The sequence below is a fragment of the Lygodium microphyllum genome, chromosome 17, assembly GCF_053477565.2.
Source record: "Lygodium microphyllum isolate KBCC chromosome 17, Lygodium_microphyllum_v1.1.10, whole genome shotgun sequence".
In the NCBI taxonomy this organism is placed as follows: domain Eukaryota; kingdom Viridiplantae; phylum Streptophyta; class Polypodiopsida; order Schizaeales; family Lygodiaceae; genus Lygodium; species Lygodium microphyllum.
The window spans coordinates 47,535,016-47,561,606 of record NC_141151.1 but is presented as its reverse complement, the minus strand read 5'-3'; the positions used below and the strand labels follow the sequence as shown (position 1 = coordinate 47,561,606).

Below are 26,591 nucleotides of genomic sequence, written 5' to 3'. Positions count from 1 at the left end.
TGAATAAACCTGATCAAATATTAGTAGGTCCATATATTCCATAGATATATGCTTCTTGGCCAGTTCCATGTTACTAGATGGACCCCAAATATCTCTCCCAGGAGCACTTATTTCCATGTAAGTTAAGTGTAGACGGGTGGAAAGGTGCTATTATCACCTCGATTATGTTCAAAATATATTTGTTTGCTTTACAAGAGAGAAACAAATGGGGCACTATGTTGTACCTCGAGCAAATACCATCCCCTATCCCTATCTTATGGGCCCTGCAGTTTGTCCATACAGCTATGTCAATTATATATATTCTCGTGTGTAAAAAGCTGACCTCATCTCATTAGAGATGTTGGAAATATTAATATAATTATATTCCGCATTGGAAAAACCTGACCCCACGTTGCGTCATTATCAACTATTAATTAATTTGATGATTAACTCTACTGATTGTGCTAACTGTTAAGTCTCAGCTTTAATTAAAAAAATTCGAAAATAAAAGACACCCGGGCCCTGGCGCAAGCCGAATTTGCAAGACAGTCTGCGAACAGTCAATTAATGGAGGCATCAGCGTTTAAGATCAATGTATCACTGTCATTCTACGAGAGCTGTAGCTGTCTCGCAAGCTCGATGCTCGATGACAGGCCAATCGGATGAGCTCCGGTGATCCAGCAGATCCGTCTGATCTCCCTTTGTTCGAGCCAATCTAGAGCACAACTCAGGCATCAGCATGGCCGCCTCCACTTCTCTCTAAAGGTAGGGTTTTGTTATCAGATCCGAGCAGTGCACTGTATGCACACTTGATCGTCTATCAGAGTCCATCAGAATGTTAAAGCACAGGTTGCATGGGGTATAGCTTCGATTTATGACTTACAACTGTCGTTGTGACAATGCTGTGTCAAGCATTGGATTGCTTTGTGCTGCATTATGGTTCATCATCAGTGTACTAATTTACTAATTAAACGATCAGTATAATTTTGTCCATGACCTGCGACTTAGGTGTCGCTATGGACTGTGACTGATTAAGTCACACTGTTACGGAATGCTCGGACAGCTAATGTACACCATGCACTTCGGTTGTGGATCGCTCTTCTAAGTCTCCAAAAAGTGCTTGTTTGGGATTTATCAAGATATCAGTACATAATTTGCCGCATAGAGCAGTTGCTGTATGTAGTAGATGGTGTTCTCTTGCTTGAATTAGCCCGATGTTTGATGTTTTTTGGTTTGCTGCATAGAGCAGTTGCTGCATGGAGTAGATGGTGTGCCCTTGCTCGAATTGGCCAATCTTTGATGTGTTGTTTGTATTAGGGGCAGCTCAGGTCTAATCGTATAAATGTAGTTAGTCTGCTTTGCTACAATGGGGGCATGAACTGCATCAAAACCATGGATGTTATTTGGTTCGGTGGGCCAACCCTCCTCTTGTTGTAGTGGGGCTAGCCTCTAAACAAGCTGATGATACTTTTAGGATCAATAAACTCTACATGATACTCTTTTCTAGCGAAAATTTGATCTAAGACATACATATGATCCTAATGAAGGTAGCATCACTAAGCTCTATATGATAATTTCCTGCCTAAGGAAAATTGATTTGAGAAATATGATATGATGCCAAGCTATCCGCATGATTATTGTTTCTTGTGAGGGACAAGATGTTGTGAACTTTAATCAGGGAAGATGAGTTCACGGGGTATTACCTTTGCAAATTGCTGCTACTCATTTTATTGGGGTTGAAAGATAACTAGGTACTAGTTGCATGCTTCAAAGAGGCTGCGACAGAGGAGTTCTTGGGAGAGGAATGAGTAAGAGAATAAATGAATGCAGTCTTGTAGGGCTGAGAAGAATGTGGTAAATGACATGTGACTCGGCAAGGATTCTGTGGCAGATATTTAATACTTGAAATCACGCTAATAAACTGCAAACAAAATAATTGAAAAGAAATATCTGGACAGAAAAGAGTTGCAACAAGGTGGGAAGGCCTACCCCACTCACTGGAAGAGTTTCTCTCTTTTCCTTAGGTCCCTCAATCAAGACGCTGGGCAACTATTCTCAGTAATTCAATACAAAGAAAATGATGAAAAGATTGTTTTCTGATCAGCTTTGTGTCCAACAAGCAAAATTCCATGAGGCACATCTAGATTCTAGATTCCAAACATCAGAATGAGTCCTGCAAATCAGATCCAAATGGCTGGAAATTACAATGATGAGTCCCATCAAGCCCTGATGTCTATGCAGAGCCGGAATTGCTTTGCCTAAATCAACATGCATCTGATGTGGTGGCTTGATGAAATAACTGAAGTAGGAAGCACTTGAGCTGTTGCATGATGCAGCCTGGGTGAGAGATAAAGAATAGGAGTTCAGAATCTCTTCAGGACATGGATGGTGGTATCAGACTCCTGACTTCGAAAAAATAGTGGTGGGAATTAACTTGCCTGATGATTAGGATGTTGGTTTGGTGTTTTAATCTTCATGTTTGCCTATGGGACAGATTAAAGCAACCTCTAGATGCCTTTGAATCTAACATGCAGGAGCTTGACAGCCAACCAGGTCTCCCCAGAGTGAATCCAATAACTTTGCTTCAAAGAACACTTTTATCACAACCAAACTGAATGAAAAGAGTATAGGGTTTAGAATGTGAAAAAATGAATATTTGCTTGCCTAACTTTTTGGAGAGCTCAGCGCAATGACTTGGCAAACAACTTGAATGCTTGGTCTTGAGCTAGTGAAGTGCTATACACAGTTGGAACTGGACTTGGCCCTTGTGACTGTGCTGAAGGGTGAGCTGATCAATTTATCATGCACTCAATGCAAGTAAGGCTGGGCTGCTGCAAGATGCAGCATGGTTAGCACTAGTGATGTAGACTCATCGTGGAGACCTTGAACATAAATATTACTACGAACTGTGGTGGAGAACTTGCATGGGAACAACACTGCAAACTGAAACTCATACAGGTTGACCTGCAGTTGCAGAAAGAGTCATTCAACATGTATTAAAGCAGTAAAAAAGTCTTCCATATACTTTGTTGATTGTGAACATAACACTTATGTGTGATGAATGGCAGTTTGTGAATACAAATGTTACCAATTAATCTTGGACAATAGACTCTTGATTGGCCCCAAAATTGGCGTCTCTTGTGGTATTTTTGTAACTTGTATTGCAATTGGAAGAAGTACAGTGAGATTGCTCCAATCTCCTTCAATATCGAATGCCTCTTGCTGTCATAAATCACCAACAAGCCTTCAAATAATTTTGCCCCTTGATTTGATAGGGAATTGGCCTCCAATCGACCCTTGGCTGGTCAAATCTAACTCCAAACTCAATTGGGATGGGCTGGCCTCTTGAAATCTCTGAAAATCCCCAAATTTCAGCTGCTAATTCCAAGTGCTATGGGATCTGAGGTGGCTGGTAAACCCTAATTTCTAACATAGATTAAGGTTTATAGCAACAAATGCTTTTGCTGCCCACCTTCAATGGTTGAATTTTGCTATGAATGGCTGAGATTTGCTGAGAATGGTTGAGAAATGGTTGGAACGAAGAAGAGAATGCTGAGAGTGAATGCAAGAGAATGAGAGAGAAAATCAGCTAGAGAGAGAATCTTTTGAATGGTAGCTCTGATGGCAATTTTGATGGCACCAACATCTCAAAGGGGGGGTAAAACTCTAGTGCAAGTGGCGAATTCTCATCTTTTGTCATTGCCTTTCATTGAGGCAAAGAGGGAAACTTGTTGCCCTTGTCTTGTTGTGTTGCATGATCAGTTGTTGCCTCTGTCTCAGAGCTAATTCGACAGCTCGTTCTTCCTCGCTCAGCCTAGAATGGTCTCTCTAGCCTCTCACCAGTCTCTTCTCACTTTCATGGGAAGGTTTTGCCAAATGGTAGCCTTCTAATTGGATTTTCTATTTATAGATGTGGATCTTATCAACCTAGGGTTTGGCTGATGGAACATAAACACTCTCTGGGAAAGTTTGGTAATAATCATATTTTGGGCCTATAATGTAATGCATTTTTTAGCTCAACACCCCCTTTTCGGCCCAAAACTGGTACCCAAGAGCATAGTTGAGGGGAACTTTGGAATGGAAATGGGGACAAGAATTTTCAAAAGGGGTGAAACGGGAATGGAAATACTACATCATTTAGGGAAGACAAGGATTACATGATATCCTAGTTAATAAGATTTGAAGACTCTTTAAAAACTTAAAATTATCAATATGCAAGAACTTATAGTTGTAAGTTGGAAGATGTTAATGAAGCTGTATGTTGGAATCATTATATGAGAGAGAGAGAGAGAGAGAGAGAGAGAGAGAGAGAGAGAGAGAGAGAGAGAATAATGGACTATAGTTGGAACCAAATTGTGGGCACAATCCTCATTTCAAATGTTCTTTTTTAATGTTCACACGTGGAAGAATCAAGATTTTTCTTTAATGAAAGGCTATGATTGAAAAGAGTAGTGCAAATCCCTTTTTACTTGTAGCAAGTTGTATTAAAATGGCTCATTTGATTACACTTGATCAACACTCAAAACAACACATTTGTGACTTAAAATTTAATATGTTTTCTTAAGAGGTTTCAAACCTTCAATTTTTGAACATAAACATTGCATTCTATTCCATGCATGCAGACATTTTATGTCCTGAAATGTTTTTCAAAATTTTTTGGGTTTGGCCTGAAACACCACGTGGCGCTGTTTCACAATTCCGAAACGTTTCGGTCTAGGAAATGTGTTTTTGGAGATTTCAACACTGTTTTAGTGTTTTGCCCCTTCTTAAGTGCTGTTTCAGGCCGTTTTGTGTAACTATGCCCAAGAGGGATTGCAAATCATAGCTTAGGCCATAATATGTCGTTCCACCCTAAAGCAAATAGGGCATTGGACAAAGGGTGCCCATCGGTTGCCCAATGGCCTACCAATGTTATAGTGGTGATGGTAATCTTAACCTGGGAGCCCAAATGGTCACCCTAGCGAGGCTAAGGCATCGCATAAAGGGTGCTTGTCAATTGTCTAGTGGTTTGAAACCAGCCTTCCTCCTCGAATAGGGTGGTAAATAACCTGATTAAGCACTATTTATAGCAACTAACAAATTCACAAAATTGAAATGCACACTTTACCATATAATCTTGGACATTGGACACCCTGTTGGCCCCAAAGTTGACGCCTCTTGCAGTATTCATTTAACTTAATTGAAGAAGAAGTTGATGTACAATGGGATTCTCCCAATCCCTTTCGGTATTTCAACTCCCCTTGTTGTCCAAAATGACTAGTAAGTGTTCAATCTGATTTGCCCCTTGATTTGGGCAATTAATTAATCTTCACCTGCTTTGATGGAGATGGAAAATGCCCCAAACTCATTGATTTGCTGGTCCCTCCACTTGAATTTGACTAAAAACAGCTTTAGTCCGGTTGAATCCTAGTCTTGGAGCTTCCAATTTTTGGCACGCTTCTTGAGGCTATTGCTAAACTCTAATTTCTGCTACAGATTAGGGTTTACAGCAGAGAAATCTGAAATTTCTCAGCCTTTGGTGATCTCAATGTTGTGATCTTTGGAGCAAGGCTGGGAGATGAGAGAGAATGTTGAGGAGAGAGAAAATTCAGACTTTCTTCGTGAAGAATTGAAGAAAATTTGTAATTTACTGCTACTACCTTGTCTCATCAATTGTCAGAAGTGGTGCAGCAATGGAAGCGTGAAGAATATGCTGAAATAAATGCTGAAACACAAGACAGAAGAAAGAAAGAAAGAATGAACACAGAAGACAGATGAGAACTCAGATGTATGCTCGGGAAACGGAATCCATATCGAACACGAGACAGCAGCATACAACGGTGAGTCACTGGCTGTGTGGGCTCCTCAGCACCGGCTCCTCTCTCCCAGAAGGATCTCCACTGATGGCTGAAGTACCGAAGACTGTGGAGGAGGAGCCCAATAAATAGCCACAAAAGTGGGGAGCATAAAATGCAGGTCGGCCAGCATTTAATGCTGGTCGGCCAGCAACAAATGCTAAATAATACATCATAAATGGCCACTAAAATGTGCCATAAAATACTGCATAAAATGCCCAGCCTCTAACACAGACTCACACCATGAGCTGACTAATATCTGCTAACACCCTCTCTCAGATCATGAGTGATCGGATACAATGAAATAGTACAACGATGGAGAATCATAAACTACACAACAAAGAAACACCAGAAGGACCATGGATGTCCAAGCGGTGAGTGGCCAGCCCACCACCAAGATGCCTCGGAGAGTATCTGATGTCGATGTCGATCATACCAACAACACCTGAAAATAGAGAAGACTCATAGCAGCTCTCTGTGTAATGTCACCTATGTCACTCAGGACATACAAAGCCAATCTGCCAAACATGTCTCTGAACATGTGACCATGGAGTTTCCGCCTTTGGCCAAACCACCAAAGTGTCCCCTCATGTGAGCTCCAGACGAAAGCCTCTCGCTCTCTGTCAAGAAGAACAGCTCATCATGAACCCAGAAATCAACACCAGTCTCTAGGATTTCACTACCAGATACCGTCGATGCGTCAGGGACGTCCCTCTTTGGAACCTGTGCACCTGTATCAAAATATAGATGAGGCACTGCAGCCCCACCAACACCCGCTCACACTCCCTCTCTGGCACCGAGGAGTCGTGAGGGATGACCGCATCACCACCACTAGAAAGCAGCCGAGGAAGGGGCCACCAAGCCCTTCCCGCGATCCGAAGAAGAGGATCCCTTCCGCACCTTGGACTTCCCCTTGGTCGGAGGATCGGAGTCGGAGTCTGATGAAGGAGAGGACTCATCGGTAGAGTCAGCATCCCGCTTCGTCTTCTGCTCCTTCTTCCTGGAAGCCGCTAACTTCTTGCAGTCCTTCCGCAAATGTCCCTTCTTGCCACAGTGGTAACACTAGGCCTTCGACTTCTTCTTCCCGTCACCCCTCTCTGAAGCTACATAAGCCTCACCTCCATAATGTGCCGGAAGCCGCCCCTGTAATCTCAAGGATGCCTCATGCTCAAGAAGCATCGAGGTCATATGTGTAAAACTGACAGGAGACGATGATGTGTGCGCCCGCAAAGCATTGGCCACTCCATCAAACTCCGGGGGGAGCTTGTAGGAAGTGCACGGAGGAGCCATATGGAGAGGATAAGAAGAGAAGTAGAAGAAAAGATGGTCGTTTGGAGAGTGAGCACAGCCAAAACGCAACCAAAAACACCAAAAATAGTGAGTTCACATGCAATATAACCCAAAGGCTGACCAGAATAAGCCAAAAGCTGCTGCACAAAGTGAAAAAATCAGGTTAAAACTGCCAAAAACAGCAAAAAACGGCCTGAATAATCAGAAAAACAGGCAAAAATAATGCTGTAAACAGCAAAACACAGGCTGCAAACTGAAGAAACAGGGGCTAAAGACTGTTGCCAGCAGGTTGATGAAGGAAACACGGGCAGCAAAGAGTGGAACAGCAGGAAACACAAATTTGTCCAGAAAAACGCAAAACGCAAATGCTGAAACACTGTCGCCAGCAGCAAATCAGCAGTCGCCAGTAGGAAGGACAGCTGCCTGATCAGCAAGAAAGGGTGAAAATCCTGAAATCAGCAAGAAAACACAGCACAAATAGGTTGCAGCCTGAAATCTGATACCATGTCAGAAGTGGTGCAGCAATGGAAGCGTGAAGAATATGCTGAAATAAATGCTGAAACACAAGACAGAAGAAAGAAAGAAAGAATGAACACAGAAGACAGATGAGAACTCAGATGTATGCTCGGGAAACGGAATCCATATCGAACACGAGACAGCAGCATACAACGGTGAGTCACTGGCTGCATGGGCTCCTCAGCACCGGCTCCTCTCTCCCAGAAGGATCTCCACTGATGGCTGAAGTACCAAAGACTGTGGAGGAGGAGCCCAATAAATAGCCACAAAAGTGGGGAGCATTTAATGCTGGTCGGCCAGCAACAAATGCTAAATAATACATCATAAATGGCCACTAAAATGCGCCATAAAATACTGCATAAAATGCCCAGCCTCTAACACAGACTCACACCATGAGCTGACTAATATCTGCTAACATCAACATCTTGTAGATACAAATAATTGAAGAAAATTAGTCATTTATTGTTGTTGCCCTGTCTTAATAGCCTGTAGATGTTGTCAGTTGTTATTGATTGGTCTTTTTCTACCCAACCTCTAAAGACGTTTTTTAGTCTTGCATGGGCATTTTTGACAGGTGGCAGCCTTCCAAATGGTTTTTCCAGCAATATCCATAATTAAATATTAATTTTTAGTCTTTAAATACTGAAAATTAATCTAATAATTATTTCGGTGCCTTGAAAAATAATTAGGTTGGCCAATAATTAAATTGGCTAGGCAACTTCCGTTCTTGAGTATCTCTACATCATCTTTGACCATTAGATTGGCGTTAAGTACCATTAAATGCCACTTCTCTAGTGTCACCAATTGACACTTACGGCTAAATGAATGACCTAGGCCAACAACTGGCACCAGATACCACGAAGTATCTGTGGGACATAACTTATAGCAACCTTTTCGTTTGACATCTCGTGATTTCCTCTGGTCTTGGGCTCGTAAATTTACTCTAATCCGAGTTACACCTCATATGTGCAACATTCACTTAACCATGTGATTAAAAATTAATCCACATGTTAATTGAGGTTTCAAAAATATATGTCCTCATGACATGGTCTACTAGGACTTGCAAAGATGATGGAATGGCTTTGAACTTTTTCTTTTGGGGTTTGTTTTTGTCCTTTCAAGTATCTGCGCCCTTGGAGAAAAAGCAAGGGATGGTCAGATTAAACATCACCAAATAGAAAACTATCATAACCACTTGTGGGTGCGAGTGATGAAGAAAATATAGAGGGTTTACGTGGTTTATCTCCAAGTGTTTTTGAGTCTTCTTTAGCCCCCGAATTGGCATTAAGTACTATTAAATGCCAAATCCCTAGTGTCACCAAACTGACACTTATGGCCAATAAAATATCTTAGACCAATTTTTGGCATAAGATACTACCTAGCATGTGTGCAATAGTACTTAAGACAACTTTTGCCTTTCACATCCATTGATTTCCTCAAGTCGTTGGCTCATAAATATGAAATAATCTCAGTTGCACTGTACATGTGCAACACATACTTAAAACAATTGATTAAGATTAATCCAAATGTTAAGTAAAGCAACAAAATTTCATGTCCTCGTGACAGTCCTCCCCCTTGAAATCCTTGCAATCGTCTCTGATTGCACAGTTGGATTCATTAAAAGCAAAGTACTGCATTGGAATTTCTACAAGGTATCATAGTAAAGACAACATTGGCCATGGCTGCCAAAGCATGCTACTTCCAAACACATGCTGAAAATTACTAGCAAGCATAACATAGTATAAGACTCACAAAGAATCTCAAAAGCATTGGTAGAATATTATGGGATGCATCCATTACTCATGAGCTTAACTTATCTAGCAAAACCAAATCATAGTATACTATAAACCCATCAGAAGTGGATGCAACAATGGAAGTGTATACGTATGTTGAAATAGACTGTTGAACACAAACATAGAGTAAATAAGAACATTGCAAAAGAAGAGAACTGAAAAGAATGCTTGGAAAATTGAATCCATATACCAAGTCATGAGACAGTACAGAACCAATGTGAGTCATTGGCATTGGCTCCTCTCTCCACCAAGAACATGTAGATGATAGATGAATGAATGGAGTGTAGAGGAGGAGCTTGAATAAATAGGCCAAAAGAATGTCATAAATGGCACGAGGTCGGCTAGCATAAAATGCCACAATAGCCATCACCGAACTGACATATTTGCTAACACTCTCTCTCAGATCATGGGTGATTTGATACAATACAATATACAATGATAAGGTCCCATTGCAGCACATAGAACAAGGACCACCAAAGGAGAACCATGGATACCCAAGCAATGGGTACACAAGCCACCACCAAGGTGCCTTGGAGAGAATCTAATGTCGATGTCGATCATACCAACTCTTGAAAATAGAGAAGAATCATCATAGCTCTCAATGTCTATCAACAATTTCTCATAGTAGCATACATGACCATCTTGTCAAAAATGTCTCTGAACATATGTAACCATGGAGTCCTTGCCTTTGGCTAAACTACCAAAGTATCCCCTCATGTCTCGTAGTAGCATACACGATCATCTTGTTAAAAATGCCTTTGAACATATGTGACCATGGATTCCCTGCCTTAAGGTAGACCACCAAAGTCTCCCCGCATGTGAGCACCAGACTAGGAGCTAAGCTCTTTGTCACGTAATATCCCAGCATGAATGCGGATGTCAATCCTAGCTCTAGGATCTGAACTTGCTAGACTTTGATCGATGCGTCAAGGATGTCTCTTTGGAACTTGTGCATTGGTATACCTGTATAGAGGAGGCTCAACTATCTCATCTCACCATTCTCTCACACTTCCTCTTTGTCTTTGGAGAGTCGTGAGGGATGACCACATCACCTGTCCTAGAAAGCAAAAGGAGGAGGGGTTGCCAAGCCTTCCCTTGATCAAAAGACGAGGATCCCTTCCAGGCCTTGGCCTTGGCCTTGGTTGGAGGATCTGAATTGGATTCTGAGGAGGATGAATCAATGGAGGAGTCCACATTCTGCTTCTTCTTCTCCTTCTTCTTCTTGGAAGCCACTAACTCTTTGCAGTTCTGCAAGTGTCCCTTCTTACCATAGTGATAACACTAGGCCTTGGACTTCTTGTTCTTGTCACTCCTCTTAGAAGCTGCAAGAGCCTTACTAGAACTTGTATAATGAGATGGAAGCTTGCCCTATAGATGCAAAGATGCCTCATACTCAAGCAATATGGAGGACACATGGGTTTGTGCCCTCAAAGCATTGGCCAATGATTGAGTAGTGTCCCTAGGCTCGAACTTCATTTCTTGGAGTTGTCCATAAAGTGTCATTGCACGCATGGTCGAAAGTGCCTTGTACAATATGTGAAGCTTCGACCATACTTTTGGAGATGTCTTGCAAGAGGTAACCACTAGTAGAATTTCTTTAGAAATACATTGAAAAAGAGCAGAATAGGCATGCGCATCATCCGTATCTCATTTAAGCACAAGTTCCTTGTGATTGTCCTCATTAAAATCGTTTGGAACTAGAAAAGGACACTAAGGGCGTATAGCTCCACAAACAATGTATCATAACTGCTTTCGCACAAACCAAGCTTTCATAACAGCACTCCAAGTTAAATAGTCAGGGCCATGTAACTTATTGTCAGTAGAAGTGCGTTGAGGAGCCATTTGGAGAGGATAGGAAGAGAAGCCAAAGGATAGAAGGTGGAAAGAGAGAGAAGACAGCCAGACCAACAACAAAGATTGCACAAAATGAGAGTTCTCATGCAATGGAAACCAAAATCTGGTCAAAACATGAGGATGACTGCTGCAAGAAGCAGAAAGTTACAACCAAAAAATGCAAAAACAGCGAAAATGACCTGTTCACATGGTTACCTAGCCAGTAGGCAAGGTTAGAAAACCAAAAGGCTGAATTAAGCTATAAATGCAGCAAATTGATGAAAACACCTGTCTCCACAAAGAACTTGTAGATGATAGATGAATGAATGGATTGTGGAGGAGGAGCTTGAATAGATCGGTCAAAAGAATGCCATAAATGGCAGCAGGTTGGCCAGCATAAAAATGCCAAAATAGCCATTATAGATAGCCAAATAAAATGCCTAAATAATCAAGAAATTGTCATGATGCCCTAGCCCATTGAATCACATGCATAGACTCCCATGAACTGATATATCTGCTGAAACATCAATGATATCATAACACATGCTGCTGTCATAAAATCACCTGAATACCATTGAAAACTAATGACTATTTCCCGCAAATCAGTATAGGATAAATAGGCTCTAATGATCAAAAACCAATCATTCAATTCTGATCATGATTGATGCTACACCGAGCATAAAGTGATGCAAATGTATAGTTACAGAGTTGCATATAATAAACCATACCATATGCATATCAGACATAGTGACTAGTACATTGAATAGTGATCCCTTGGCAAACATATTGTCAGTTATAGTACCTTGAATGTATGCTGAATACATCCGAGATCCACTACATTTAGAGCTGTCCATCACTGAGGAGTGGATGTTCTAGCTCCCTCACGAGCATCAGGTAATACGGTCCACTTTGTGCCCTAGGCATAAACCACTTCTTCAATTCACAAACTTCATTTAGGGTTTCGTACTGACAGCCCCAAAAAGGGTTGTATCCACATTTTGGCCAATTTTTTAGTGGGCGCCCACCCTAGACAACTTATGCCTATAAATAGGCAATCACTTCGTTCATTCCACCTCTCTCTTCAGTCATTCTTGACCACCTTGTCAAAAGATGACGTATCGGCGAGACAGTAGGGTTTGCGGGGAGGAACACAGAGTGAACTTGGCAAACATGGAGAAGAAAAGAGAAGAGAGAAGAAACTCTGATGAATGGAATGATGAAGTTTCGAATCATGGAGTGGATGTGATACAAGGGAACAAGGGTGCCGTAGCACAAGGAAGATGATGAAGATAACCATGAACCACGAACCACAATGTCCTCTTGAAGGGGTGTGAGGGTAGCGGAGAGGCTGGAGAGAAGAGGTGACGGATTGAATGAATCAGCCGTAAGGAATGAATGAGAGAGTGGCCTATAAATAGGCGTCAGTCTAGGATGGTGTCCCTTTTTGGGGCTGCAAACCCTAAATGCAAACCCTAAGCGCAAAACGCAGAAACGCAAAAATGTAAACTGTAGGTGAAGGGTTTCTCAATATCCCCTCTCAGGCCCAAAAAGGGGAACAAGAGAAGAATGAGATGGAGATGCAATGCTACATGCTGAAGATTGCTCATGCAGTAGGTGCCACTTGGACAGTGTCCCTTGTGGGAAAATTGTTCACTTGCCCAAGCGCCCTAGTACAAAGATGATGAAAATATGCAATGTATAGGAGGAATGTTGGACTTTGTGTGGTGTCGAGAACCATAAGGATATGCCCGTACTCGATCTCGGGAGGTGGCTCCATGCTAACCAAGTGACCAAGGCAAGAAGAGAAGAGGAGGAAGAAGATGTAGAGGATCCCTAAGATCCAAGATTCCCACTGGAAAGGAAACCTGCAGTAAAGACCAGTAGACAGAGTGAAGTGGAGAACCCAAAACACAACCTCGGGAGAGAAGCCACTAGCTCCTTGCATCCATACTGGAAGGAATACGAAGGCCTTGTCACCAAGTCGCAGTTGAACCTCCGAGGTCTTAATCTAGGTGGTACCTGAAGATCTTGGGTATCAGTAGAAGAGATGACTGGTCGAAGACAGCCACCCCAAGAAAGTAGAGGATGGGTGAAGAACTTCATGTGGAGTAGGTTTCCCATCTAAGGTGGGAGGTGGAGGGCCCCCCACTGAAGGCGAGGAAGAAGTAGATGCCCCCTTTGAGGACAAATAAATAACATCCCCCTCTGAATCCCCTTTTGAAGTAGATAGGAAATCCAAAAACTCATGGATCACGAACTCCGAGCAAGACAGCTTGTAGGAGAGAGAAAGACTAAAAATGCAGGCTGTAGGAGAGAGAAAGTCTAAAAACGCAGGAAAAAAACAGGAGCAGTAGTCAATATGCTGAAATCAGCTCCAAATAGTGTGTGATAGGCTGGAAATAGGCGCCGGATTGTTGTAGACAGGAATGGCCAGCTTGGACCGTGATGTCCTCTGTGTCTGGGGTGTGGGCAGTAAGCTGAAATACCTGAAATCTGCAAAAACGAGATTGTTTTTTGAATGGAGAGTGAACAACAATAGTTGCTCTGCTGTAAACAGCTGCAAACTGGGGGTGGAAGGCTGGAAACAAGCGCTAGACTGTAGATAACAGCAAAGGACAGCTGAGACTGCGATGTCCTCTGTGAAAGGGGTGTGGGCAGCAAGCTGAAAACACTTGAAACCTTCAAAAACGAGATTTGGATGCAACAGAAGAAGAAGAGAAGTGGATGCCGAACCCGCCACTGGTCTTTACCTTCACTGGGGTGGAGGATCTTCGCTGCTAGGTGAGTAGATCCAGCTCTGATACCATGTCAAAAGACGACGTACCAGCGAGATGGTAGGGTTTGCGGGGAGGAACATGGAGTGAACTTGGCAAATATGGAGAAGAAAAGAGAAGAGAGAAGAAACTTTGATGAATGGAATGATGAAGTTCCGAATCATGGAGTGAATGTGATACAAGGGAACAAGGGTGCCATAGCACAAGGGAGATGATGAAGATAGCCACGAACCACGAACCGCAATGTTCTCCTGAAGGGGTGTGAGGGTAGTGGAGAGGCTGGAGAGAAGAGGTGACGGATTGAATGAATCAGCCGTAAGGAATGAATGAGAGAGTGGCCTATAAATAGGCATAGTCAGTCTAGGATGGTGCCCCTTTTTGGGGCTGCAAACCCTAAACGCAAAACGCAAAAACGCAAACTGCGGGTGAAGGCTTTCTCAACACACCTTCTTTGGTCACCACCACCACTTCCCTTCTCTCACTAGCTCCCTCCATTGCCTTCACACCCCTTTAGGACATTGCGATTTATGGCTCGTGGTTGCCTTCACCTTTTCTTTTTGCTTTAGGCGCCTTGTTCCAGTATCAGGCCTTGTGTTTGGAGCATCTTTTACTTGGCGTCACCATCATATGCTTGGCGTCTGCACCCTTTTTCATTAGGCTCCACCTTCACTTGCGTTTTTCAGTGTGGAGATCTTCTCCTTGCCTTGTGTCCTTATCTCCAGCTTGGCGTTAGCATCCTAGCCTTTGGCGGCAGTCTACATAACTGAGCATCAATGATTTCATCACTTGTCTATCACAGGGGCTGTTGGGACCTGCATTTTTGCAACCTGGCTCCTCCTCCATCACCTGGTGTCACTCTCTAGCATAGGGGTTGCTAGGACTTGCGTTTTTGCAGCTTCGCTTCTCCTCCATCACTTGGTGTCACTTGTTTGTCATCACAGAGGCTGTTGGGACCCGCGTTTTTGTAGCCCAACTTATCCTCCATCATTTGGCGTCATCAACCGAAGTCTATTGATGGTCAAGTAGACTAGTCAGACATGCCCTTTGGAGTTGAGAATGGTGCTGACTATGATGGTTGACTAGTGACATTGTGATTTTGAGATCTCCATTGCCCTTGATTTTGTTGGTAGCCACCACCTTTCCTTTGTAGTTGGGGTTATCTTGAGACTGAGGGGAAGGGTTCTGATTTTGTCTGTGTTTGGGTTGTATGCCTTTAGCTTTTGAGCAACACTTCTCGTTGAAATGGCCAGCCTTTTGACAAAGTTGGCAGTACTTGCTTTTCTAGGATACATTTTGCCATCTAGGTTTGAGTTGAGACTAGGCCCAAAGCATTGTCTTTGGTCATGTGAGGCAGCCTAGCTGGTGTGGAGAAGAGTTTGCTGTCCTTTTTGTCGACTTGCACGTAGCATGTTTAGGGAGGGCCTTTTGTCGATAGTTAGGTAGCCAAGCCCCCCCATCTACTGTTTGAGGCAGAGATGCATGGTATGATCTTCATTATCGAGCTAGGCTCTTGTGTTGTGGTTGGTTGGAGGCCTTGCCTAGCCATTAGGTATTGGAGCCTATCTAGAAGGCACGGTGCTAGATGATTTTTGGTGGCGAGAGCCTCCTGGTATATGTGACCCTGGGAGAGCTCTGAACATCCATCATCCACTCCACAGCCAATGCGATCACCTACAGGGCAGCTCTTGAGTTGAGCAGGAGTTGAGGGATCAGTTCATTCTCACCTGGGGTGGCCATGGCTTGTTTTTCACGATGCTGGTCGGCAGCCCTAGGTAGCAATACATTCCCCACATGGCTTCTATCCCCATCCCCCCTCGACTGATTGTTTTTCTGGTTTTCAGACAGCGCCAGCTAGATTGTTCAATGTTGAGCACATGTACTTCTTTGTAAAATTCTTTTGAATATTACAATTGGTAACGCCCTTTTTTTGGCCCAAAAAGAAAAAAAGTCTTAGTTTGAAGATGTATTAGCCAATGTCCTTAATGCACACTCTCTAACAAGACTCTACCCCCCTTATTATGTGGTGGTTTAGGTTTCGAAGGCTTCTGAATAGGTTAGCAATGCAACTGGCTGCTTCCTAGAACTCTCTTTCACTAGGAATTGTTGGAAATCATGATAATTTTTATGGCTGAGTATGCTTCTGGTCTCTAGACATTGTTGATTGGTTTCTGTCACATCACATTTCATGTTTGCAGATCCATACTTCCGTAAAATTTTTGACAATCCCTTTCTGAAACTGATCAGCAAATTGACTTTTCCTTTGTTTCTATATCTAATTATTACAAAATCTCTCACATTGGGGAATTATGGAAGTGGTTGCTGGGTAAGTAGATGGATGAATGAATGGGCGGTTATTTGTTTGCTTGGTTATTTGTTCCCAGTGTAGCTGACATCCTAATGACCTTACTTTCTAAGGAGAAAAGTTTTTGTGCAAGACATGACATTTGCAAGTAGTTTTTGTCTGTTTATCACCTCCATGCATATTAATAGGAGGATGGTTCCTTGGATGGTGGATATTTGTTTCCAACAGGTATTGTTTGCAGCTAAGGTTAACAATTTTACTTTGTAAAGGAATTTTATCTGTGCAAGACATCACATTTGTGAGTAGTTTGGGTCTGTTTGTCACCTCTGGGTGTTTTGATTAGGTGATCATTCCTTGGATGCATTTGATGAAAGAATCATTAAATTTCTTCCAACTGAACCGATTCATGTATTTGTTATTGATTTTGTTTTTAACTGGTCTGATGTATTTATTCTCTTGAACTGTTCTGTTCAAACAATGTAGCAAAATAAACAGGTGAACATAACTGGTGATGCATTTCTGATATCTCAAGATTGTGAGGGCAAGTATCTTGCCTCAACGTGTAAAAAGCAATGGATCCATCAGAGTTGCAGGACACGGCTGACAGAGAGAATAGTTCGTTTGTCTGTGAGGAGGATGCCAGTGTTGGCATTTCAAATGGCGAGGGTCTCAGCATTAACTTATCAGAGCATCAGGTGCAAGGTGCACCAGAACCTTTGGAGGTACAAGAGGTCAAGCAATCAAAAAGTATTGACTCTCCTAATGAGCAGAATAAAGATCATGGACAGGTGCCTGCATCCGAAACAAACCTGGTCGAAGAAGTTGCTGATGCAAAGAAGCAAACAGGATCTGGTGAACTTGTGAAAGAATTAAGGGAATCTCTTCTAAATGCAGAAGAGCGGGTTAAGAATCTGACAGCCAAGCTTGTGGAAGGTCCGCTACCTTCCAATTGCAACAGTTTACATTGTCTGTGTTCCAAGGATTGAACATCTCATATTGCGGTTTGAGAAATCTCATGGAATGACTTGCTATTGCTAAGTTGTTCACTGTTCAAGGTCATAGTGGCTAGATTAGCATCTTCATGAGCACTGAATGTTTCGAGACTTATGTCACACTGCTGTTTTTCAGTGCAGAAGGAAATGGAGGAGGAGATAAAGGCTCGTGATAAAAAATACTCAGACCTGGATATGAAGTTTGGAAAGCTACAGAAACGTGCAAAGCAACGCATTCAAGAGTTGCAAAAAGTATGCAATGGAATTGCTTTTTGTAGCAACTTTTCCTGCTACTTCTTTTGATGCTAGAACCAATAGGAGATATTTTTGCTGTATTGTTTCAGGAGAGGGATGATTTTGAAGCTCAGGTAGCAGCTGCATCAGAGAAAGCTTCCCAAGCCTCAAACCAGTGTAGTTCTTTGCAACATGATCTTGAAAGGGTGCGAGCACAAGCTGGTGATGCTCTCCGTTCTCTGGATGCAGAGAGACAGCAGCTTCGTGCCTCTCAGAACAAGTGGGTCGAATCTTGAGGCTTAGGCTTTGGTGTTATTTCTTATTCTGCTTATTAAGAGGTTTGTTTACTGTGAATTTGTGGAGTAGTTCATTTTCGGTAGAAAAAAACCTTTTTCTGAAACCTGATCAGACAAAAAGAGGTGATTGAGGAGTTAAGTCGTCGCCTGGAGTCAAAAGAGAAAGAGCAGAAGGAAGCTCAGCGTATTACTGCTGAAAAAGATCAGGTAATATAAAAATAACCTGCTCAATCTTATATATTTTGCCTGACTGATAAGAGTCAGTAATGTAGTGCATTAGTTTGTAAGGGTATGAATGTCATTCTGGTTAGTTTCTCAAGAAATGTTTTAGTACAAGGAAAGACAAAGAGAAGCAGCAATTGGTGGCATGTGGCATGTGGCACGTGGCATGTCTTTTTTCTTATGACTGAGATATTGGTATAGAACAGAATGCCCAAGGATAAAGACTAAAGGAAAGTGGCATGCTTCTTGATGTGATCTTCGATCAGCTGATCAGCGAACTTACTGAGAAGATGCTGGAAATGGAGGAAAAACATAATGCTTCTGTTGCGGAACTGGTTACTAAGCACCAAAAGGTCATAATGCTGTGTCTGCTTAATTTTTTATGATCTTGTCAATTAAGAGCTCACGTAATTGCAATCAGTCATGTTTCTTTCTCTCAATTTAGTTCAACATAGCATAAATGTTAGCTTCACTGGGACTTTTGAAATCTCCCAGACATTTGTATGCAACATTTTGGTCTCATAGGCCAACTTGGCCTGTTGTAGACGTTAATATAACTTTCTTTCTTTCTTCTTTCTCTCTCTCTCTCCGTGTGTGTGTTTTTCGGTTGGTGATCTGTTATTTCTACTTCCCAGGTGGTTGAAGACCTTGAAGCTCAGGTAGTGGATGCAGTACAAGAAAGAACCAAAGCAGCTGAAACAATTTCTTCTCTTCAGGTGAAGTACTTTCTTTTGTGTGTTGATCATACTACATATCCAGCATCTTTGCTCTCTAAAGTTACTGGCTTTCATTTTGAGATAAATCTTAGGTTTGTTTCAAGTGGTTGAATCTTGCAGAATATGTAATGCTTGCAGAATCAGCTGGCAAGAAAAGAGACACAGATTGCTGAACTTGATGCTGCTTCGTCAGGAGAGGCAATACGGCTTACTGCTGCTTTAGAAGCTCTTCGAGGAGACTTGGGACGGATGGAACAAGAACATGTATGAAGCAAAGAGAGGTGCACATTTAGATAGTTAGCAATCGTATATGCCTGCTGCAAAATTGGCTTAGTCTCAGACGCTTTAGATGCATGACATGTGGCACAACTATTCTGGCTCTGTTTTTGTTGCTCTTGCGTATTAAGCAAATTTGTTCAACTGGTGAAAACTGGCTGCTAAACTGATCAAAGGAGCACGATCTGGTAAGACATGGCTGAGCTGGTCTCAAACAATCAGTAGCAAGACAGATAGTGGAATACATCTAGCTGAATTTCTTTGGCAGTACAGCTGTTTGACTCCTATGCCCACTATGCCTATGTACCATACAGCTTATTGCCATTCTTGTTGTGCCTGTTCAAATCATGGTGTGAGAATAATGTTTATGTGGCAGCCTAGCATCTACCAGAGTTGAGTGCAAGGGTTTTTGTTGAGCAATCTGGAGTTGAAGCTGTGTAGCAACTTTTGGTTACTCCAGACCTTATAGATCCACAAAACAAAGTTAAGAGAGATGCAAGAAAGCTTATCAATGAATCAGGTGATCCATTCATCGAAGTGTTTGCTATTCACCCCTCCAAGAGAGCGACTAGACATGGACTGCGTGACAATACCATCAGCCCATAGTGTAGTAGTATTGGATTCTCTGATGGCCACAAACATGGTTCTTTACAAGGAAAGTACATTTTGGAATGGCCAGGTTTTAGCATTATCTAGCGACCTCCAACTAATGAAGCAGTTGTAGAGCATATTTCTTTGATTGATCCCACTCTAATACCAGAACTTGTCATATTCCAAACCAAAGTCCATCTAATATACCTTAGTCTGCGATACTAATTCCTGTAGACAAAATATCTGATTACCTAGTTAAGATTGAAAATGGAAGGAAATGCTACAAGATCTTGATCAAACACATTATTCCTTAGTTCTCTTTCAAGCTCTAGCATGGAGGTAGTGCTCTTGTACTTTTCTGTCCGCTTTAGCTGCTGTTGAGCCCTTGTGCCTTTCGGTTTTCTTTCAAACAAAATAAGTAGCCATTTCTTCTCTTGGACAAGTCACAAAAGGAAGTTATGTGTCTGTTCTTCAAGAGAAAATGAGGAAGGCTTACAAAGGTTAGGGCATGTGATTTCTAGTGAGAAAAAGAAAAAAGGGAAAGACATTATCAAGAGTTGTGCTGATGCCCTCTACTCATGGTCATGCTCTTGTTTGGGTTTCCAGGCAAGGTCATGGACTTGATTCAGAGCACCCCCCATTTTCATCGGCAGGTACCAACCTCCCTTACAATAAACACTAGATTTTCATTCTCGTCTCACACAACTCAAGAGGAGAACAGGCTTCCAAGAGGCTTCATTCTCTTCTCCAAGGCATTGGTCAAGATCTAGGACATCTGGATCAGCCAAGCTGGATTCCTCAGTCAATCAATAGTGCTTGGGTAGATTCCAGGCTGGGACTCTGTTGGGGTCTCAGTACTCCTCCTGGATGCCGACACTATTTTGAGATGGGAAGAGGTTTCACTATCGGCTGCAATGTCCCCTCTGTGTTGGGAATATTGATTGTGTGATCATGTTCCATGTATGGCTCTTTGGTTCATCATAAGGAGAGAGGATGTAATGTTTTTTTGATGTTTATAGCTTTTTCAAGCCCCTACTTTGCATATGGGACTGGTTGGCAACACGTTTCCATTATCCAATGGATGGATTCTTACAGTTAGATGTGCATTTGGATCTAAGCAGACTAGTATTGGATGCTCCTAATAGAGCCATTATCCATGTGTGCTGACTTAGACATGTGGAGGAGCTGATTAACTTGCCCTTGGACAAAGCTCTTATAGGGCTGGTCAACACCATATTTACTGTTTTGGTAAAATAATTAGTGCTAGTACTACTTCGTACTCATCAAGTGTGTACATTGTAAAAACAGTGGTTATTTTGGTATCGATTTATATGTTCAGTATATTTTTCTCAGAGGATATTGCTTGTTCTTTCTAACACAGTCAATAATGTTGTCAGAGGAAGGAGCAAAAAACTTGGGAGGCTACAGTAGCATCCTTGAAACGGAAGCTGGAGGAAAATGAGAAGGCCCGTGTGCAGCAAGAAATAATGGCTGTGAAAGGAAGGAGTAAGTTTATGCTACTAAACCACTTTACTATACCTAAGAAATGTTCATGTGGCTCTGCGAAAGCAAGGACTAATTTTATGCTACTAAACCACTTTATTATACCTGAAAAATGTCATGTGGCTCTCGAGTATTGTTTCATATCATTTGTAAATGAGAACACGTTTACAGGTCAAATGGAGTCTGAACTCCAGGGAGTGCGACAGGCTTTAGCTGTAGCTGAAGCTGAGCTTGCTGCTAAAAAAGACCAGGTCTGTATGTAGAGTGTCCCTGTAATACACTTTACTTATGTTCTGATTTTTAATGTTTGATCTGAATATTCTTTTTGTTTCAAAAATATTAGATCTCTGGTTTGGAGAAAGAATTCAATGCATACAAGGTCCGGGCATATTCCCTTCTTCAGAAAAAAGAAGCAGAGTTAACTGCTGCTAAAGATGTTGAGCAGTTGGCAAGGCAGGAGGCGGCGTTAAAGGTTGACAACCAAGATCTCCTTTTCTTTTTGCTGTCCTTGCACATCTCCAGTTAGATAAACTTCTCTTATGGTCTGCTAGTGATATTTGAAAGAACTGCACCAATCGGTTGATGTTAGTTTTTTAATGGGTATAATGTAGATTTTTGTAAACCTTAAACATCTTATCTCAACAATACAGGAAGCTCAGAGGGTAGCAGCCTCTGCTGTAGCAGAAAGAGATCGCGTGTTAAAAGCTTTAAAAGATGTGAAAGAAGAGCATGAAAGTCAACTTGCTGCAAGGTTAGTCTTTCTTTTATTTTGAAGGAAATGGATGTGGCGTTCTATACAGTTCTAGCATTAATTTAATTTGTGGTTTGAAATTCCAGATCTGTAGCATTGCTGGATGCAGAACAAAGGATTCGTGAACTTGCTACCAAGTTGGAGTCCACAAAAACTCAAATGCTTGTTGAACAGGAGGCTTGGCAAAGCCGTGTTAATGATATCAATGCAAATTGGCAGGGTATTGAATCTTATCTGGGCTCATTTGTATAAATTCCACTGACATATGCTTAGAGAGAGGAGCTGACATGGCCGCACTTTCGGTTCAATGTAATTAATGGGATTTTTTCTATGCCAAATAAGGAAAGAGTGCAGGAGATCATAATGAACTTGAGGTTTGCAAGCAGAGTGCTAGAAAACGAGATGCTTCATAGCTTGCAGTATTGATTACACTGAGGGACATGTCCAGGAATTGAAGAGTACCTAATACCTCCATTAATTCTATACAAATAAGAAAGCAGCATGGAAACAGGCCTGGTGAATAAAGAGGATCTGATGCCTCCATTAGTTGTGTACAAAGAGATTACTATCGAAAACTTTCCTGGCCAGCTCCTCTCCAGTTTTGAACAAGATAAAACCACAAAGGCATAATCAGTATTTAGGCACCCATAAATAAGGACATGATGCCTCCATTAGTGTGAAGAAAATTGCTAGGGTTTTGCATTGAGGAAACATAGAGTATATGACCATGACAGAAACACAAAGAGATAGACACAGACACAGAAAGCAAAGCTCAAACCCTAAACGCAAAACTCAAAACTCAAACACAGAAACTCAAACACAAATAGAAGAAGGGAGAGAGAGCAAACAATTCTGAAGTGAATGAATGCTGTAAATGAATGCAAGAGTGTATAGTGTGCTCAAGGCCAGAGCAATGTCGGAGTGTGACGTTCACCGGAGATGGATCCCAAGTCTGTAATCACCAGTCGGAGTGTGAAGAGAGAGGAAATTGCAAAACATTGACACTAGGGGCTGCCAAAGGCAGAGGCGATAGCTGCAGAGGGGGAGAGATGATGCCAGGCGGCTCCAGAAGGATGCAAACGCAGGCTGTAGGATCTCGCTTGATGTTGGAGATGCTGGTGATGGCAGCCGGAGGCCAAATGCAGCCTGGGAGATGGCACCAGATAGTGGGTGACAGCTAGAAGAAGGCACCAAGGCACTGCGAGGCTGGAGGGAGAGGTGGCAACAGTCGGGAAGGTTGTGGACAGCCATGTGGAGGTAGATTGATGGCTGCAATCTGCATTGGAGAGTGTGAAACCTGCACAGACGGAATGGACTAAATGGGGGGAGCGAGTCTATTTATAGATGTTGAAGGGTGGCCCAAAAATTAGGGTTTTTGGGAGACAACTGAAACTCTCTCAGATTGCTCCCCTTTTTAGGGGTTTTCATTAATTAAGTGCGTTTTGGGGTAGTTTAAGAGTGCTAATTAGCTGAAAAGCATGTTTTAGCTCAATACCCTCTCTTAGGCCTAAAACTGAGCTGAAAGGTTAGGCCAACCACTGTGATGTTTACTTACCCCAAGGCGTCCCACCCCAAAGCAGCCAGGGCATTGGACAAAGGGTGCATGTTGGCTGCCTAGTGGCCTACCAAGACTACAGAGGCGATGGTTATCTTACCAAGGGAATCCAAGTAGTTACCCGAAAGAGGATAGGGCATCAGACAAAGGGTGCACGTCGGCTACCCAGTGGCCTACCAAGCCCTACAAAGGCGGATGAAACCACATTGAACCTTTTTTTTGAATAAGCGAGTTAAATTTTATGGGACGTGGCTGATTGAGTAATAGTGACCGCGAAAACGGAAGTAGGGAGGGTATACCCAACATATCACAAAACAGTACAAGCATACCCATCCACTCAAGGATATCGATGACGAGGAAAAACAGGTGATGAGGTATCCATGCGATGAAGGAGAATGGTGGTGTGGTGACAACAACCGCCTTTGGAAATATCTTAGGATCCGCTGAAGTGGTGCTTTGCACAATGAGATACAAAGTATGCTATATGCTGAAGAATGCTCATGCAGCAGGTGCTACTTGGACAGTGTCCCTTGTGGGAAAATTGTTCACTTGCCCAAGTGCCCTAGTACAAAGATAATGAAATCATGTAATGCAAAGGGGAAGGTACAACAGGGGGAGAAGCCGATGTCGAAGACAAAGTGTTGAAGCCTGTAGAATACTAGGAAGGGTAGGAATCCCCTCTCAACTTGAATGTAGATGCCGAGGAAGGAAGAGGAGCCCGATGTTGGTCTTTGTATGGTACCAAGAACCGTAAGGAATGAAAGAAGATGATGAAGATGAAGTAGATGAAGCATCCCGTTGGAAGAGCAAGCTAGAAGTCACCGCCATGATAGCATCGAGAGAGATGCTGTACGATCCGTCTCGGGAGGGGAAACCGCCATGGTGAAAGAAGAGCAAGCACTCCTAGGATGATGAAAGGAATGGTGCACATCCCTACGTCTCTAGCCCAGGTAGGACCAAAGCAATTTGCAAGTTAGCCCTATACTAAAAGACAACAAAACCTTGCAAAAGAGATGAGAATCTGCAAACACAGAGGTCATTGGTGAGATACTCCAAAGCAAAACATAACAGAGAGAAAAACTAACTGAAAGTAAATGTGGTGAATGTGTATGTGGATAAGTGAATGCTACGGAAGACATAAGAATGGAAAAACTAAGGACAATGAATCATATGGACCCAACTAAGAGTGCAAAAAATGGATGCTAGATTGACCTAGGGTATCCTAAAGGACCTAGAGACAGGCTAGTCAAAGAAGGTGTCCACCATCGTGTACCGCCAGCAGAGCAGGGCTCTGGTAAGGGAACGCCTGATAAGGTGGAGAGGAAGGTGAGATGGATGCATGAAGTGCAATGTGATCGGAACTTGCAGACCAATCAGCCAGTCCCTTAGGGGTAGTGAAAGAGACTGTTTGTTGAGGCTGTGCTCGGACCACATGTCCAATGGCATCAACGGGTGCTGAAGGAGCAGATGAAGCAGGAGCGGAAGATGTAGCCCCACTGGACTATACAGTCGTAGCAGTCTACTGAGGCTTTTTAGGTGGAAGACCTTGGGCCTTGGAGCAACAGTTTTCGTCCACATGGCTTGCTCTCTGGTAGTGTGTTCAAAACTGGTTTTTCTTAGGGAGTTGCTACTAGATAGGTCTAGATTCTTTGAATCCATGTGAGGAAGAGGAGTCACCCTTTAATTGGCTTGCCTTCACATCTTGCGAGTTTTTGCCACTGTCGGTTTTCCCTCCCGAAGAAGAGGCAACCAACCCCCATTGCTCTGAATAAGGTTGTGATGAGGATTTCTTGTGGACTTGATCATGCAGCCTCGCGTAATGCAAGAACTGGCACTCAAACTCGTAGAAGGTCGGCAATCGAGGTTGTGAGATGATGTGCTGAATGAAATTGAAGTATTTTTCAAGCAACTTATTCAAGAAGAACGTAACTTGATCATCGTCTGACTTTGGAGAGCGAGTAGTGGCGAACTCGGCGAGTAACTGCCTATATTCAGCCAGCTTGACTTTTAGATCATCCCCTTCCTTAATAGAGAACTCTTGAAGCTTAAAGTCGAGATTTATGTGCGGAGTACGATCTCGGGCCGCATAGCGGTCGAGAAGGTGACTCCAATGCTTTGACGCGAGCAGGACGTGCTATAACTGAGAGTGAAACTCAAGAAGCAATCCTTGCATCAGCTCAACATTATCTATGGCATTGCGGGCTCTCCATTGACGGATGTAGTTAGCCCAAGATTTTGAAAAGATGATGAGAGGTGATCAAGGTGTGATATAGAAGAGGGTGGGATGGGAGGGAATTGAGAAGTGTGTGTTACATGCTCAAATGAAACAGAAGCTATAGATGTACTTGAATTTTGTTTGCTTCAAGAGCCCCCTCTATTGAAGTTCACATACGCAAAGCCATCTGGATCTTGTACCTCAAAAGAAGAAATAGGCAAGGGTTTTGATTCATGCAACTCAAAAGGATTGTACAAACCTGACATTGGACCTGGATGAGATGATGACGATGGATCTCTAGATGTTTCTAATGCTGTATATCCTCCATGATCGGAGAGGTGGCTAGCCTCACCAACCGGTTTGAATGTGGTAGTAAAATTGGCAGGAGGGGTGCAAACATCACCGTACTTGTTGTGATAGTACTCCTCAAAGTCCTCCTCTGTCATGTTAGTGAAATCTGGAATAGGAGTAGAAAAAGAAGGTGAAGGTGAAAGTGGAGTATTGTCCTCGTCACCGAGTCTATAATGTCGTCTCAGGGCCTCCAGTGATGGAGAAGCTTGATAGGACATCATAGGAACATGAGAAGAAGGTGTCTGGGATATTGTGATTCGGTTACGAGTCGTATTGTATCCCTCGCACAAAGACTAGCTCTCCACAATATCCACAGGATATTCTTTACAAGAGTATCAGCTCTGATACCATGTGAAGAAAACTGCTAGGGTTTGCACTGAGGAAACACAAAGTGTATGGCCACGATAGAAACACAAAAAGACAAACACAGACATAGAAAGCAAAACTCAAACCCTAAATGCAAAACTCAACGCAGGCTATAGGATGTTGCTTGATGTTGGAGATGCTAGCGATGGCAGCTGGAGGCCAAACGCAGGTTGGGAGATGGCGCCAAACAGTGGGCGACAGC

The 26,591-nt window shown here is 42.6% G+C and overlaps 1 protein-coding gene across 4 annotated transcripts in view; it reads left to right on the top strand.

Annotated features, from left to right (window-relative positions):
* The first annotated feature begins 501 nt into the window (after positions 1-501).
* Positions 502-26,591, top strand: part of ATGRIP (Golgi-localized GRIP domain-containing protein) — a 91,563-nt gene continuing 65,473 nt past the window's right edge. For 2 of the 4 annotated variants that reach the window (XR_015694415.1, XM_087697369.1), the window contains exons 1-13: positions 502-744; positions 16,805-17,254; positions 17,450-17,565; positions 17,658-17,827; positions 17,957-18,050; positions 18,332-18,418; positions 18,701-18,781; positions 18,920-19,045; positions 21,046-21,154; positions 21,323-21,402; positions 21,495-21,623; positions 21,802-21,902; positions 21,989-22,122. Coding sequence is in view for 3 of the 4 variants with exons in the window: in XM_087697369.1 (XP_087553495.1) it covers positions 16,894-17,254; positions 17,450-17,565; positions 17,658-17,827; positions 17,957-18,050; positions 18,332-18,418; positions 18,701-18,781; positions 18,920-19,045; positions 21,046-21,154; positions 21,323-21,402; positions 21,495-21,623; positions 21,802-21,902; positions 21,989-22,122 (1,588 nt within the window). In the remaining variant the exon portion in view is untranslated. Of the gene's footprint in view, positions 745-16,804; positions 17,255-17,449; positions 17,566-17,657; positions 17,828-17,956; positions 18,051-18,331; positions 18,419-18,700; positions 18,782-18,919; positions 19,046-21,045; positions 21,155-21,322; positions 21,403-21,494; positions 21,624-21,801; positions 21,903-21,988; positions 22,123-26,591 lie in introns of those variants that run through there. The other 2 variants (XM_087697370.1, XM_087697371.1) reach the window with 2 other exon arrangements.